This window comes from Dromiciops gliroides, chromosome 5 (genome assembly GCF_019393635.1).
Source record: "Dromiciops gliroides isolate mDroGli1 chromosome 5, mDroGli1.pri, whole genome shotgun sequence".
Classification (NCBI taxonomy): Eukaryota; Metazoa; Chordata; class Mammalia; order Microbiotheria; family Microbiotheriidae; genus Dromiciops; species Dromiciops gliroides.
Window position 1 is genome coordinate 2,191,373 of NC_057865.1, and position 12,854 is coordinate 2,204,226.

The following is a 12,854-nucleotide window of genomic DNA, read 5'->3' on the forward strand; positions in this document are numbered from 1 at the left end:
AGTCTTCATCCCCCGGGTTTTCCATTCTTTTGGGAGAGAAGACAGAACAAGACTTAACAAAAGTCGCACACTACTTTTTTCTCCTCGAGTATGGAAATGTTGGTAAGTACAGCGAAGGAAAAGAATATACCTACTCTTTCTCCGCCCCCATGCTGGCAGGGGGTTAGGCAGATGCTTCTCTGCCTGGCTTTTCCTTTGTCCACGAAGATTCCGAGGCAGAAACCTAATAGTAGTAGCAGTAGCAGCAGCAGCAGCAGCAGCTACTGCTGCTGCTTTTCTGGAGGTCCGCTGGAGCTCCGTAAAACCTGAAAGGAAGTGTAGGAGGCAGGCCAGCAGCTCGGTGGTCTTTCTAGGGAGAGGCGTTGCCTCCTTTTCTTTGGCCGAGAGGTTCGCATGGGGTCTACCGGAGCTGAAGTGACCTAGGATGTTTGGGGAGTAGGTGGGGTCCCTCGACACCCTCAAATCAGCCTCATCCGCCCTGCAGGGTTGGAGGCGAACGGATCTTGTTCCTGAGGAAGGCGGGTTTCACACAGAGGTGTCTGGCCACTGCCATTTGGCACCTTGGACAGTTCCCGTTAGACGCCTCGAGAACGCACAGCTTGTCTTTTTTGTGGAGCATGGGCTCACCTCATTGTCTGGATGAAAGACAAGCGTCAAGCCGGGCTTGATAATATGCGGGCTACACTGGGCAGGAAGGGGAGATTTAGGTGGGGGAAGGAAAGAGGGAGAGCTTCCTCCGGCCCAGCCAACCCTCAGCTCAGGCCAGCCTGGAGAGGCCAAATAGGAATGGGTCCATTCTGGTCTTCTAGTGTCAGAGTAAGAGGAGGAGGAGGGGAAAAAGGGAAGAGAGGGAATGACTACTTGGCCTGAGCCTCTCACTCGCTGATAGGAGAACCTGCCTTTTTAGGTCTCATGGGATAGGGGGTAAGTTAGAGAGATGAAAATAAGAAAGCGAAAGAGGAAGGAAAGGAGTGTAGAGAAGGAAAAGCGATACAGGGGAAGAAAGGGAAACCAGTGAGGAGACAGAAAATGAGAGAGATGAGGCGGTGGGGAGAGTCAGAAAAAGAGACAGGGGCAGAGGAGACAGACAGAAATAGAGACAGAGAGACAGAGAGAAGAGAGAGGGAGAGGGCAAAGCTCGGAACCAACCCTTGTCTCCTCCTGACCTGAGGCACGCCAGGTAGCTCTGGGGACCATGTGGGACCCAAAGGCCAATGGGTCCCCTGAACCCCCACGGAACTAGATTTGAACCCTTCCCCCCCCCCCCCCCCCCGCCAGTGTGCTCTCTAACACCTCTCCCTTCGTCTCTACTGGCTTCTCCAAGCCTCCGAGGCACAGCGAGCTAGGGATACTGAGCTCAAGGTCCATGCCCCGTCTACGTAGCCCCGGGCCCGAGGGCGCCGCCGAGAGGAGGTGAGCTCCGGCTTCAGCTCTGGTTTGAGGCTGGGAGGTGAGGGTGGATGTGTATGCGGAGGGTGGTCGTCCTCTTTCTTAGGTGACGGATGGCGACGGGGCAGCCCTGGGTGGGGGGCAAGAGAGAGAGTAGAGGTAAAGGACTCGGAGCAGGGGGAGGCTAGAAACGCTGCCTAGCGGACGCAGAGGTGTCAGTGCGCCCTGCAGCTTCAGGGAGATCAAGCCTCCCCCCGCCCCTCCACCCTACTCCCCCAGAGTCTCAAGTCCTGCTCTTCCTCTCCTCCCCCACACCAGGATCTGCCTCGGAAGTTGCCGCCCAGCAGGCTGGCCACCTCCCCCTCCTCCTCCCCTCGTGTCGTCCCCCTCCCTCCAGCCCCACAGTTTCCAGCCCAGAGAGACGAGCGGCAGCGAAAGCCGGGAGAGGCGGCTGCTCCGGCTCCTCCTCCCCGCGCCCGCCGCCGCCACTGCTGCCGCCGCCGCCGCTGCCTCGGACTTCGTGTCCCGCCTCCCAGTGCATGCCCTGGAGGGTCTCAAGCCCTGCGTGTCCAGGTCTCGGGGCTGGTCGCTCTGTCTGCGCGTCTCTTTGGGAATTGGCCCTGCCTCGGGCTCTCGCCGTAGCCTCCTTTTGCCTCCCCCGGCCTCCTCAGCCCCCTGAGCTCTTCAGTTTCCTGCGATGTGAATCCAGCTGTCATCGGGGCAGCCTCGGGCTTCCTTGCACTGCGCCCACCCCTGGGTGCGAGCACGGGAGGAGTTTCGGAGTCGCTTTCTTTCAGGCTGGGCAAGTCCGAGGAACCCGCCCGCCTCTGCTGAGGCATGGAGGCGAAGCGCCCGCCGGGGGACCGCCGGCCCACCACCCGGCACCAACCCCTGTAGCTCTCTTCTACATGGAGCCTTCCTGGAGAGAGACCCGGTCGCCTTCCCACTCTCCTCGGTGCGGTACGTGTAAGGGTGCCTGCCTGCCTGCCTGCCTCCTCTCCTCTTTCCCTCTTCTCTGTTTTCCCCATTCCACCCCCGGCCTCCTCTGTTTCTCCTCTCCTCTCCTCTCCTCTCCTCTCCTCTCCTCTCCTCTCCTCTCCTCTCCTCTCCTCTCCTCTCCTCTCCTCTCCTCTCCTCTCCTCTCCTCTCCTCTCCTCTCCTCTCCTCTCCTCTCCTCTCCTCTCCTCTCCTCTCCTCTCCTCTCCTCTCCTCTCCTCTCCTCTCCTCTCCTCTCCTCTCCTCTCCTCTCCTCTCCTCTCCTCTCCTCTCCTCTCCTCTCCTCTCCTCTCCTCTCCTCTCCTCTCCTCTCCTCTCCTCTCCTCTCCTCCCGCTCCTTCTCCCCTATCCCTCTCTTCTACTTGGTAGATTGGGATGGAGAAGGGAGCAAAGAGGAAAGGAAAGTGGAGAGGCTACTTGGAGAAAGAAAAGAAAAAATATTTTGGGCGACCCTCAGCTCCTCCACCCCTTTCTAGAGCTGCGCCAGAAGTTAGAGGCAGGCGTTTATCTTTGGTTGAGAAAGTGAATGCTGAACCTGTGTGTTGTGTGTATATGTCTGAATGTGTGTGTGTTGTGTGTGTGTGTGTGTGTGTGAGAGAGAGAGAGAGATTGTGTGCACATTGATTTCTCCACATTTTTCTGTATGCAAATCTCACAATCTCTCTCTCTCTCTCTCTCTCTCTCTCTCTCTCTCTCTCTCTCTCTCTCTCTCTCTCTCTCTCTCCCTCTCCTTCTCCCTTTCCCTCTGTCCCTCTCCCTCCCCCTTCTTCACTTTCCTTCCCTCCCCCTCTCTCCTCCTCTCCCCCTGTCCCCCTCTCCCCCTCCCGACCGGTCTCTCCGCTACTGTGTGCGTGGAGAGGGACTGGCTGGGCTGCTGGGGAGCCAGCAGCCGCCTTGAGTCCGAGTCGCCCTGCTTGCTATAAAGCAGAAAGAAAGGCACGTTGGCGGCTAGTGGGACTCCCAGCTCCAGCCCAGTACGCACGCCACTGATCTTGGCGCTCGGCGCTCGGCGCTCGGCGGTCTCCAGCCCTCACCCGCCCCTGGGGGGCCGGGAGCGAAGGGCTCAAGGGACTCTCGCAGTCCCTCAGCCGCGGCTATTGGTTCTTCCCTCGGGCGGGAGCTGGATTGACCGGCTTTTCAGAGTTCTTTCCTTTTCTCTGGGGTTCCTTTTTCTGACCCGCGGTGCTCCAGTGGCCGCCTCTCCTTGTCTCCTTGTCTGCCGGATGGTCATGGGTTCTATCATTTCGTTTTTGTTTAGGCTGCTGAGAGCTCTCCTTGCTCTGTGAAGTGGACGTCAGGGGGATCTATGCTCTTGAGGGAACAGAGACTCAGCGCAGGCGAAGGTGAGGAAGTTTGAGACGCGGGAGGATGCAGGCTGCGTATTGGTACGTCCTTCTCCTCTGGCAGCCCACTCTGTACCTGGTGAGTTTCGCACGGTCTCGGCTCTTCTGGCATTCAGCGGGAAGAAAAGGAAGCGGCGGGGCCGGGAAGGCTGGAGATCGGGGCCTGGGGGGCAGGGCGAGAGATGCTTCGCCGGGCGGCTTCCGAGACCTAGGCGAGAGGGGGATTCGTTGGGAACAGTGAGGTGAAGTTGACCTCCTGCCTCCGGCTCGATTTTCAGAGGGGTCCCTCACCCCTCCCGCCCCTTTTCTTGTGTTTCCGAAGAGCCTGCCGAGAGGGCCCTGAACCCCATCTATCCAGATGCAGAGAGAAAGGATTGAGGTGTGTGTGTGTGTTTGTGTGTGGGATTTGTTGCGCGCGCCTGTGCATAAGTGCCTTCCCTGAGGGGAGAGGGAGGGCTCTGGGGGAGAGGGGCCACAGAGGGGCCAGTGGGCTCAGAGACTTTCTGGCACAGGTAATAAATATGAGGAGACAGAGACCTTGTGCCTGGCTGGTGACTTTGAAAGTTCTCCAACGGAGATGGGAAGGGGGGTGGGCAACTTTCTCCGAGTTGTAGGGCTCATCTAGGATGAGTGTGCGAACATGACAGGGTCACCCGCAAACGCCTCAGGGTTTCATCTCACCGCTCCCATGATCCCAGAAACACAGCACTGAAGGCCTCTTCTCTCTGCTTCCCACTTCCTCTCCGTGATCAAAGACCCCTTTCCCCTCACACACTCTTTCGGTGGCTCCCTCATCCTGGCACCGGTGTAAGGGGCCCGGTTAGTAGCTTCGGCAGGTCTTGGCAGAGGTTCATTTCTTCTACACCCTTGGGGGCTGTGTGTTGCATTCCTGTTTTTAGTTGACCGTCAGTCTATTAGTGTATTGGATCCTGCGGGACCCCGGCTTATAGAAAGGGGCTCAACAGGACTCAGTCCTCGCTGTCTTGCTCATGGGATGGTTGGCTTTTGGACTGCTATCCTTATCCCTAAGTACAGAAATATCCAGGCACATGCCTGGTTAGTAGAAGGTCTCCCTGGACTGGGCCTAGTGACAGTGGGGAGCCCCTTTTCAGGGGCTCCCAGCCTGGACGCCCCAGCTTCTGGATCAGGGGTTCAGGGAAGTCACGGAGAGGAGGCCAGGACTCTGTGGCTGGAGTTTAGGGTGAGTGTGTGTGTCTGTTTGAGAGAGAGAGAGAGAGCGGGGCGGGGGGGAAGGAGAGAGTGAGAGAGGGAGAGAGACCTTCACAGGTTACTGGGGGTGAGAATTACTACCCCTCCCCCACCTCCACTTGGGGCCGCATTTTTCTCCATCTGTGGCTGCTCAGGGCCGCCAGAGGGCGCTGCGTGTCAGCCTCTCGGGTCTTGGACACCTCAGGGGCAAACAGGTGAACATAGGGTGGTCATTGAGCAAGGGCACTGGCGGCTCCCACTTGCTCCTTGGTATCTCCAAAGCCACTGAGTAGCTCTCGTGCGGGCATGTCTTCGAGGCTCCGCCATTATTAGCGCCCCCCCCCCTTACCTGGATAGAATAACAGAATAACACTAGGGCAGGTGCGTGTGTGTGTGTGTGTGTGTGTGTGTGTGTGTGTGTGTGTGTGTGTGTGTGTGTGTGTGGTGGGCGGGCGGGGAGTCTTACAGTGGGAGAGCAGCGAGCCTGAAAAGAGAGGCCCGAGAGAAAGGGAAACGTACCAAGGGAGGGGCAAGACAGACAAGCAAACGGACTTGGGCGGGGGTGGAGGGGAGGCGTCCGCCATCCCGACGCCCCAAGGGGCTCTCCAACCACCTCGTAGGCTGGGAGGCAGGCAGGCAGGCGACTGGTCTAAACAGGTCTTCTCAGAAAGTAAGACTAGGCGCTCTTTGACGGGGTGGGCTCAGCCTCTTCTTGGTCTTGGACAGAGCGGTCCAGAGCCAGACAGAAGACTGCAGCAAATATTGGTCAGTGTGTGTACGCGCAGCTGAGATCTCTCCCCAATCCCGAGCCCCACAACCTGGATTTCACCGCTGCCTTCTGAGCACCCAATGCTGGTCCGCGTCCCCACCCCCCCTTAATTGTAAACGGGGAACTTGGGAGACCCATTCCGGGAGCAAATTAGGCGGATCCAATTACCGCTCACTCACAGACTTCATTACCTGAATGCCTTTTGGCAGCACCGAGAAAAGAGGCGATTTCCCAATTTCTCGAAAACAATCCCCGATGTGAACAATAAAGCCACTGCTGGAAGGGGAGTCAGAGACGCAGCCCTTTCCTTCCTTTCTCTCTAAGTGTGTGTGTGTGTGTGTGTGTGTGTGTGTGTGTGTGTGTGTGTGTGTGTGTGTGTGTGTGTGACGGGGGGGAGGTAGGGAGGGGGGGGAGAGAGAGAGAGAGAGAGAGAGAGAGAGAGAGAGAGAGAGAGAGAGAGAGAGAGAGAGAGAGAGAGAGAGGTGGGGTGGGAGGCTGTCAGGCTGAGGGTTTTCTCTCCCATTCTTCAGTGTGATTCCATCGCGCAGGCAGGACGCCTCTCTGGTTAGGGGTCGGGGTTCAGGGTTCTTTAGAGCTTCGACACTGAGCTACTGAGGTTGCTGGAGGTAGGGATTCAACTTTCTTGAGTTTTGTGAGGGCTGTGCATAAGCGGCGTCAGGCCATGGGATCGGCGCTGTCCAGAAGATAAACTCCATCTTCTTGGGAGGAAGGAGTCTCTGGTGCTATAAGACGCTAGGTAGGCCTTGTTGGCCTAGCTTCTGCACTGAGATTCCCCTGAGATCCCTCAGGTCCCCAGGCTCCTCCTACCCGTAGAGGAAGCCTGAATATTTATTTTCCTCGGGCTCTTTCAATTCCACTCAAGCTTGCTGTAGGAGGCTAGGCATATGTATCACCTAAGGTGCTGCTGCAAGGCCAGCAGTCCAGTTGGGGAGCTTCTCTCTGCCTAGCTTGCTGTGTTCTTGGGCTAAACCGAACTAGCCCTAAGGTGCTTTCTGAACAGAGAGGCTCATGTGTCTAGGGCCAGAATCCGGGGACTCCAGGACTTTCCCCTTTCTGCATGTCTTGCCTTGATTTGCCCCGTTGACCCAGAGCCCTTTTCTCTCACCTCTCCACTGCCTGGGACCAGCCCTCTGCTGAGCTGCGATCCAGTGTTATTGGTTTCTCTCCCCTTCCCCCCCCCTCCATGGAGCAGCAACCTTCGGAGGAAAGTGAGGTGATGGTTTCCACCTTTTGAAGTACATTTTCGGTACAAACAGAAGGACTGGGGTAGGGGTAAGGGTGGTTAAGGATAGAAGTAGCTGTTAAGAGGGTCCACTAGAATGGGCTTGTATCTTCCAAGCAGTATTCGTTTTCTCTTGGAAGTGAATCAGAAAACGATCCCCGAAGTTCACTTATAGAGCTCCTTCGCTAGTAGAATACCTGAGTTTGCAAAGGGGCTGAGCACCTGCAAACACATTCGGACCACTCAGGTGACCATTTGGACAAAGGTATTTGGGAATCTTTTGGGTGATGGTAGGCTGGGAGGGCTCAGCTTCGTGAAAGCTCCCGGAAAAAAGAGGCACCAGGATCTCCTCCCTCCCCCTCTTCCCCAAGCCCTTTCAGGGCTAGAACTCTCCCTGGTGACCTGACAACCATAGCTACCCTATGAGAGGAAGCGGCTGAATTCCCCCCCCCCTTTTCCAGGAGAAAGGGGGTTGAGGGGAGATGCATGTGGTTCCTGGCACAGACAAGGGGACATCTTAACTGGAGTTATTTCTCCCTTGGGCAGGTCGAGAACAACAAGGGACTCAGGAGAACATTTCCTTAGAGATGGTGGAGGAATCTAGTTTGGGAGTGACCCCTCTCCAACCTAGAAGTCTATGAAGCAGCCCCCAACAACACGGACAGAAAAGTTACTTGGTTGAAGGGCCTTCAGCAAATGTGTCCCTTGTCACTAAGATAGCTCCCATATGGGGCATATTAATGCTCCCAGGGAGAAGAATGAACCCCTGGGGGACCTCCTCGGGCTGGTGAGAACAGGCACACACCTAGTCAAAACCTCTAGAAATCTGCTTCTAATCTGAGTAGAATGGAGCTTCTGGCAAACCACCGTGGGGGAAGAATTGAGATTTGGATGAGGCTGTTTACCCAGTGACTTCTCACCAAAGATTATGAGGGATCTTGGAGCCGGTGGAATATTTGTGCTTTGAGCTATTGGGAAAGACAATCATTCCATGCTTACCCCTTTATGAACAGCATCCTACCAAGCTGCCAGCACTGTGGGGAAAAGGGGCAGCAGAGGAAGAGAGAGCAGGGTTGGGAGGGGGGGTGGTGAGGGTCACCTCTCTGGGTTGGGTTGTTGTAATTTCCAATGACTGAAGATTAAACTGTCCACCAACATTTTAAATCACAGTTTTTTTAAAGCAATTGTCTATGATAGGTTTTAATTTTCTTTTTGCCCTTGAAAAGGACAAAGAAAAATCCCCACAGGGCCACACCTCATTGTCATCTGTTGATTTCCCTAATAAGTCAGACTGCAAAGGAAGGTTAGGAGCACATTGGACACAGACAGCAATCTCTGACTTAGGAGAACTGAGTGCCCCAGCTCTGAGACTGCCGAGAAGATCTGATCTCTTGATGTGCAAACAAACAGCTCAGAGAACAAATATTTTCCTGGAGTGGGGGGAGAAGGAAATAAACTTTCCATTGAATCAGATAGGAACCCCAGTGCCTTGGCAGGCCCCACATGGCTATGGTCCATTAGCAGAGAATGCTGGCCTTCTCCACATCTGGGTGATAGGTTAGGGGAAAGGGCTGAGGCTTTGGGAGGAAGGGAAATGGCTTGACTGTTGCTAAGCCATCCTGAAGTGAATTTTTTTTTTTTGCTTCTGGAAAAAACACACACCAAAAACGATTAAGTTCGTGGCCCCAGTCTCTGTGCTGGTTTGATTTCTATTTGGCTTTGAATTGTTGCCCGTGATTTCCCCCTTAATGAAAGTGTTGTCGTGGTGAAAAATAGATCAGGTGGCAGGGAAGGAAATCGGCTGATTTTTGTGATATGGGCCCATGGCCTACTTTTCTATGTGAGGCTAGATTTTCTGCAGACCATAGAAATTGACAGCATTGTCCAGTAATAACAACTGTCTACAGTATTTTCCAAAAGGCACTTTTGTGATGAAAGCATTTGGGTATTGCTTTGTCAAATAAACAATTTTCTGTCTTTTGCGTCTTCAATTTTAAGGAAGGAGAGGGAGAAAGGGAAGACAGAATCTCCCAAGGTGCACGTACCAGAGGGTGTGGTGTTCAGGTCTCTCAGTTTCAAAATATTTGGGGGCGCTTGGATGTTTAGTAAGAATGAACTCCCTTGAAGGACCCTCCCATTGAACCCCTACTTCCAATGGGGTCTACTTTGTTGTCAGTTCTGGGCAAGCTAGGATATTTATGGTTGTGTTATTGTTTGTTTAGCAATTTTGTAAAGACGTTGAATCTGTGGCTGGTTTTCTTGACACCATCTGGAAAGGGGTGTGTGTGTGTGTGTGTGTGTGTGCTGCTCACTTGCTGGCTCAAGGAGGGCTTTGGAACCCTCCACTTCTCCACTTTGAATAGAAGGCAGCTCGCCTAGATTCAATTCATAAAGATGCCCGGGGATAGCCGAACTCTCCGACTTGCAGTTCTCCAGTATAAGCCAAATAATGACCTACTTGGTCTCTCTCTAAGCGCCATTTTAATGAATAAAAGGAAAACTCTCTGATCCTGTTCATCAGGGAGGGAGATTGCCCCGGGGAACCTCCCAAGATTGCTCGTCGGTCTCCCCCTTTCGGGTTCCCCGTTGTTTTCCTCTGCCCTCTTGCTCCCGGCTGCCGGCGCCAGGGCCCACGGACCGGTTGTGTCAAGTCGCTGTCGTGATTTATCAGCTCCCCACGAGCTCTTTCTGTAAGTCAGCATTAAACAAGCTCTTGGGTGCTTTGTAAACACGACGCTCGCGTTTTTATGCGGCAGATTGGCATGTTGACGACTCTGCTTGAAGGAATGTGACAATAAAGAGAAAAACCAAAGCTTGGCAAGCACTTAATCAAGGATAAAAAGGTTCCGCTGTAAGGATGTCACTCAATTTATAGTGAAAGTCGAATGAATTACGTTTAATGAAAGTGCTCCCCAGATGAATATTACCGGCAATTTCCGGAGTTGGCTCTGTCAGGCTGATAGGAGGAAATGCCAAGCCCTAGCTGAAAAGATCGCCAATCTCAATTTCTGTCTATGCCAGGGAGGCTGGGAGGGCGGAGGCGCCCTCCGAGATGGGGCCTGGGCTGGCAAATTCCCAAGGCGGGTCAAGGCATGATTCCCCTTCCTCCTGCCCCAGGACAGCCTGGAGACCAGAAGGATAGACTGAGGGAAGGACGAGTTGGTTGGAGGGATCAGGGGACATCGAGGAATGTGGGAAGGAGGAGTGGAGGAAGGAAGAAGAGAATGAGGAACTGACCACTCGTGGGGGTGGCCGGAGAAGAGAAAGAATTCCAGGAGCCTGAGCAAAGGCTTCCCAAGTTTGCAGTCTAAGCCCTGCGGCTGTGGGCTGAGGTTCTAGCATGCCCCCTTCCCCAGCCTATGGCTGTAAATTTAACCATGAAGTCTGTAAACAAGTGCCAGGAGTTTCTTTCACCTCGGAGGCACAGGCTTAAGAAATTGGGCAGACTCAATACGGAGCCTCAGGGGTCTTCAGAGAAAGTTCAGCAGCTGGGCTAGGCTTGTGGGGCTTTACAGAGAGGTAGCACCTCTTCTATGGGATATCTGCTAGTTCTGCTCATGAGAGGAATGCTTCCCCACCCAGAGTTATCTGAAGGCTCTCCCACTCAGAGTTACCTTCTCAGGTCCACATTTTCAGCCCTGATTGTATTCTTCCCGAACCCCCATTTGCCCTTCTTCTGTTCCCTGAACTTGAGGCCACTCTGAATCATAGAAGCTTTAAATCAAGGTGGGGAGAGAGGTAGTAGTAAGTGGCGGAAAGAAGAGAGAAGGAGAGGGAGTAAAAGGAGGAGAGGGAGAGAGGGAGGGAAGAAGGAAGGAGGGAAATAGAAAAAGAGGAAGGAAAGGAGGGAGAGAGGGAAGAAGGAAGGAGGGAAATAAAGAAAGAGGGAGGGAGGGAGGGAGAGAGAGAGAGAGAGAGAGAGAGAGAGAGAGAGAGAGAGAGAGAGAGAGAGAGAGAGAGAGAGGCTTTCCCTTTTGCTTGTATTTTTTTTCACAATCCGTCAAATCGCCGTTTAGTCAAGTACAGTGTTTCCTTAGAAACCAGCTCCTCGTTGCGCCTCTCTTTTCTGGGTTTTGCACCATTCTCCCTCCATCCCTTTCTTCCTTCTTCCTTTCTTTTCCCTGGGCTACCCAGGCAGCAGTTTGCCTTTCACTCACTTCCTCTTCAGTTCCTACCCCAGGCTTCCCGGAGACGGGGGCTGGGAAGATATCACAGGACCCGGAGCATGGTCTCAATGTGCTGTGTAACGTTAGGTGCACGTACCACTGGAAGAGGAGGCAGAGACCTGACACTCCACCCCAGTCTTTTACTAAAGCCTTAAAGCTATTTTTAAACCTTCCGTAAAGTTGGGGAACGGGGACTTCCTTGGGGGCAAGGTGAAGCGATTCGACTAGCAAATATTCGCCTTCGGTCTCGTCATTGAATATTCAGAGGACAGGCAGATGAGCTTCACAATTGGCTTGCCCTTCATGTTTACTTCTGAGACCCTGCAATGTCTGCCTACGTTTGAGGGAAGGTTTACAAAAAGGCGCGCTCGCTCCCTCTCGCCTCTCTAGGATTCTCTTCTAGGCTCACTTTTGGCAGCAGATAATGCAGAGGAGTCTGGGTCTCTCCTGAAACTGCCGTGGCTTATATACGGTATAAAGTTCTGGGTGCCCAGGTTGAGACGAGACAGCCGGCGTCGCGGCGTAGCCAGCTTCCTCCCGTCAGGGTGAAGCTAGAGTGCGCTACACGCTGGCTCTCTTTCAGCACCGCGGACAGCGCACCATCCCGGGCTCCGCACTTTCCTCCTAATCCAGTTCAAGTTTCTGATTCCAGCCTTTGGATGCGAGTCCATCGCAATCCGGGTCAGTGAATCTCTGTTTCAGCACCGAGGACGGATCATCTTCCTGGCGTCTCGGCCTCCTGTCACCCAGTGTCTCTCGAGTCAGAGCCACTGGCTAGGGTTGGCTCTTTCAGCACAGCAGGAAGCGCCGTACGCCTGCTTCGGCATTTCTTTTCTCGTCTTGCCCGGGCCTCGATTTCTTTCTAAATCTTGGAATATCGAGAGTCAGATCCCTGGAGTCCTGGCCGAGCTTGGGCTTCTGTGCACACCTTAGACAATGCTATACTCCTTAGTTCCTGAAGTGGCTGGGGACGGACTCCCAGAAAAGCAGAATCAGACGCAATCACCGTCGTCCGTGGGAGGCCGGGAGGGAAGGTCGTCTTTCTCTCGGCTAACGCAGTTTTTCTGGAGCGCCCCACAAAAAGACAGCTCCCCTGGGCTTCTCCCCCGGTGCAGCCCGCCCCTTAGCTTCTGCGGCGCCCCTCCCCCCCCTCCGGCCTCTCCATAGGCTGGACTCTGACATAGCAGCTCGAGCATGGGGGCGGGGGTCAGACCCCAAGTTGTTCCAAGACTACTGTTCTTAGCGGAGGGCGCAAACTCCTTACTTCTTTGCCTTCAGCACCTTTGGTCCTGTTGTCCCGGTCTCCTTTCTCTGGGCAAGGCTGGCCCCAGATCCCCTCCCTCTCCGACCCAGAGAGCCTTCGCGCCCTCGCTCATCCTTCTCAGCTCGGCAACTGGGCTAGCCTGGAGCGGAGGCTCTCCTGCGGTCCCCAGGTGATCTCCTGGTTCCAGCCTCCTGGAGAAAGGGACGCGAGGAAAAAACAAACAAACAAAACGAAACCAGTCGCGTACTAATTATTATGAATTTCACAAAGGGTAGCGATTATTCACGAAGAGTCGGGAAACCTCTGCTCCGGCTGGGAAAATCGATCCCTTCGCTATCGGAAGTGCCCAGTTTCCTGCTAATGTAGACAGATGGGGGCACAGCCCTCATTATTCCCTGTGGCTCCGCGGCCTCCGTGGGGAGCTAAGGCAAACTCGATTTTATTTATCATCATTAGATCTGAGGCACGAATCGGG

General features: G+C 54.4%; 1 protein-coding gene across 3 annotated transcripts in view; it reads left to right on the forward strand.

The window, feature by feature from the left end:
* Positions 1–821: 821 nt before the first annotated feature.
* The window catches only part of NXPH1 (neurexophilin 1), a 253,368-nt gene continuing 241,335 nt past the window's right edge, over positions 822–12,854 (forward strand). The window contains exons 1-2 of one of the 3 annotated variants that reach the window (XM_043969289.1): positions 822–1,413; positions 3,644–3,807. In XM_043969289.1, coding sequence (XP_043825224.1) covers positions 3,754–3,807 — 54 coding nt within the window. In that variant the 5' untranslated portion in view covers positions 822–1,413; positions 3,644–3,753. Of the gene's footprint in view, positions 1,414–1,828; positions 2,350–3,207; positions 3,322–3,643; positions 3,808–12,854 lie in introns of those variants that run through there. The other 2 variants (XM_043969287.1, XM_043969288.1) reach the window with 2 other exon arrangements.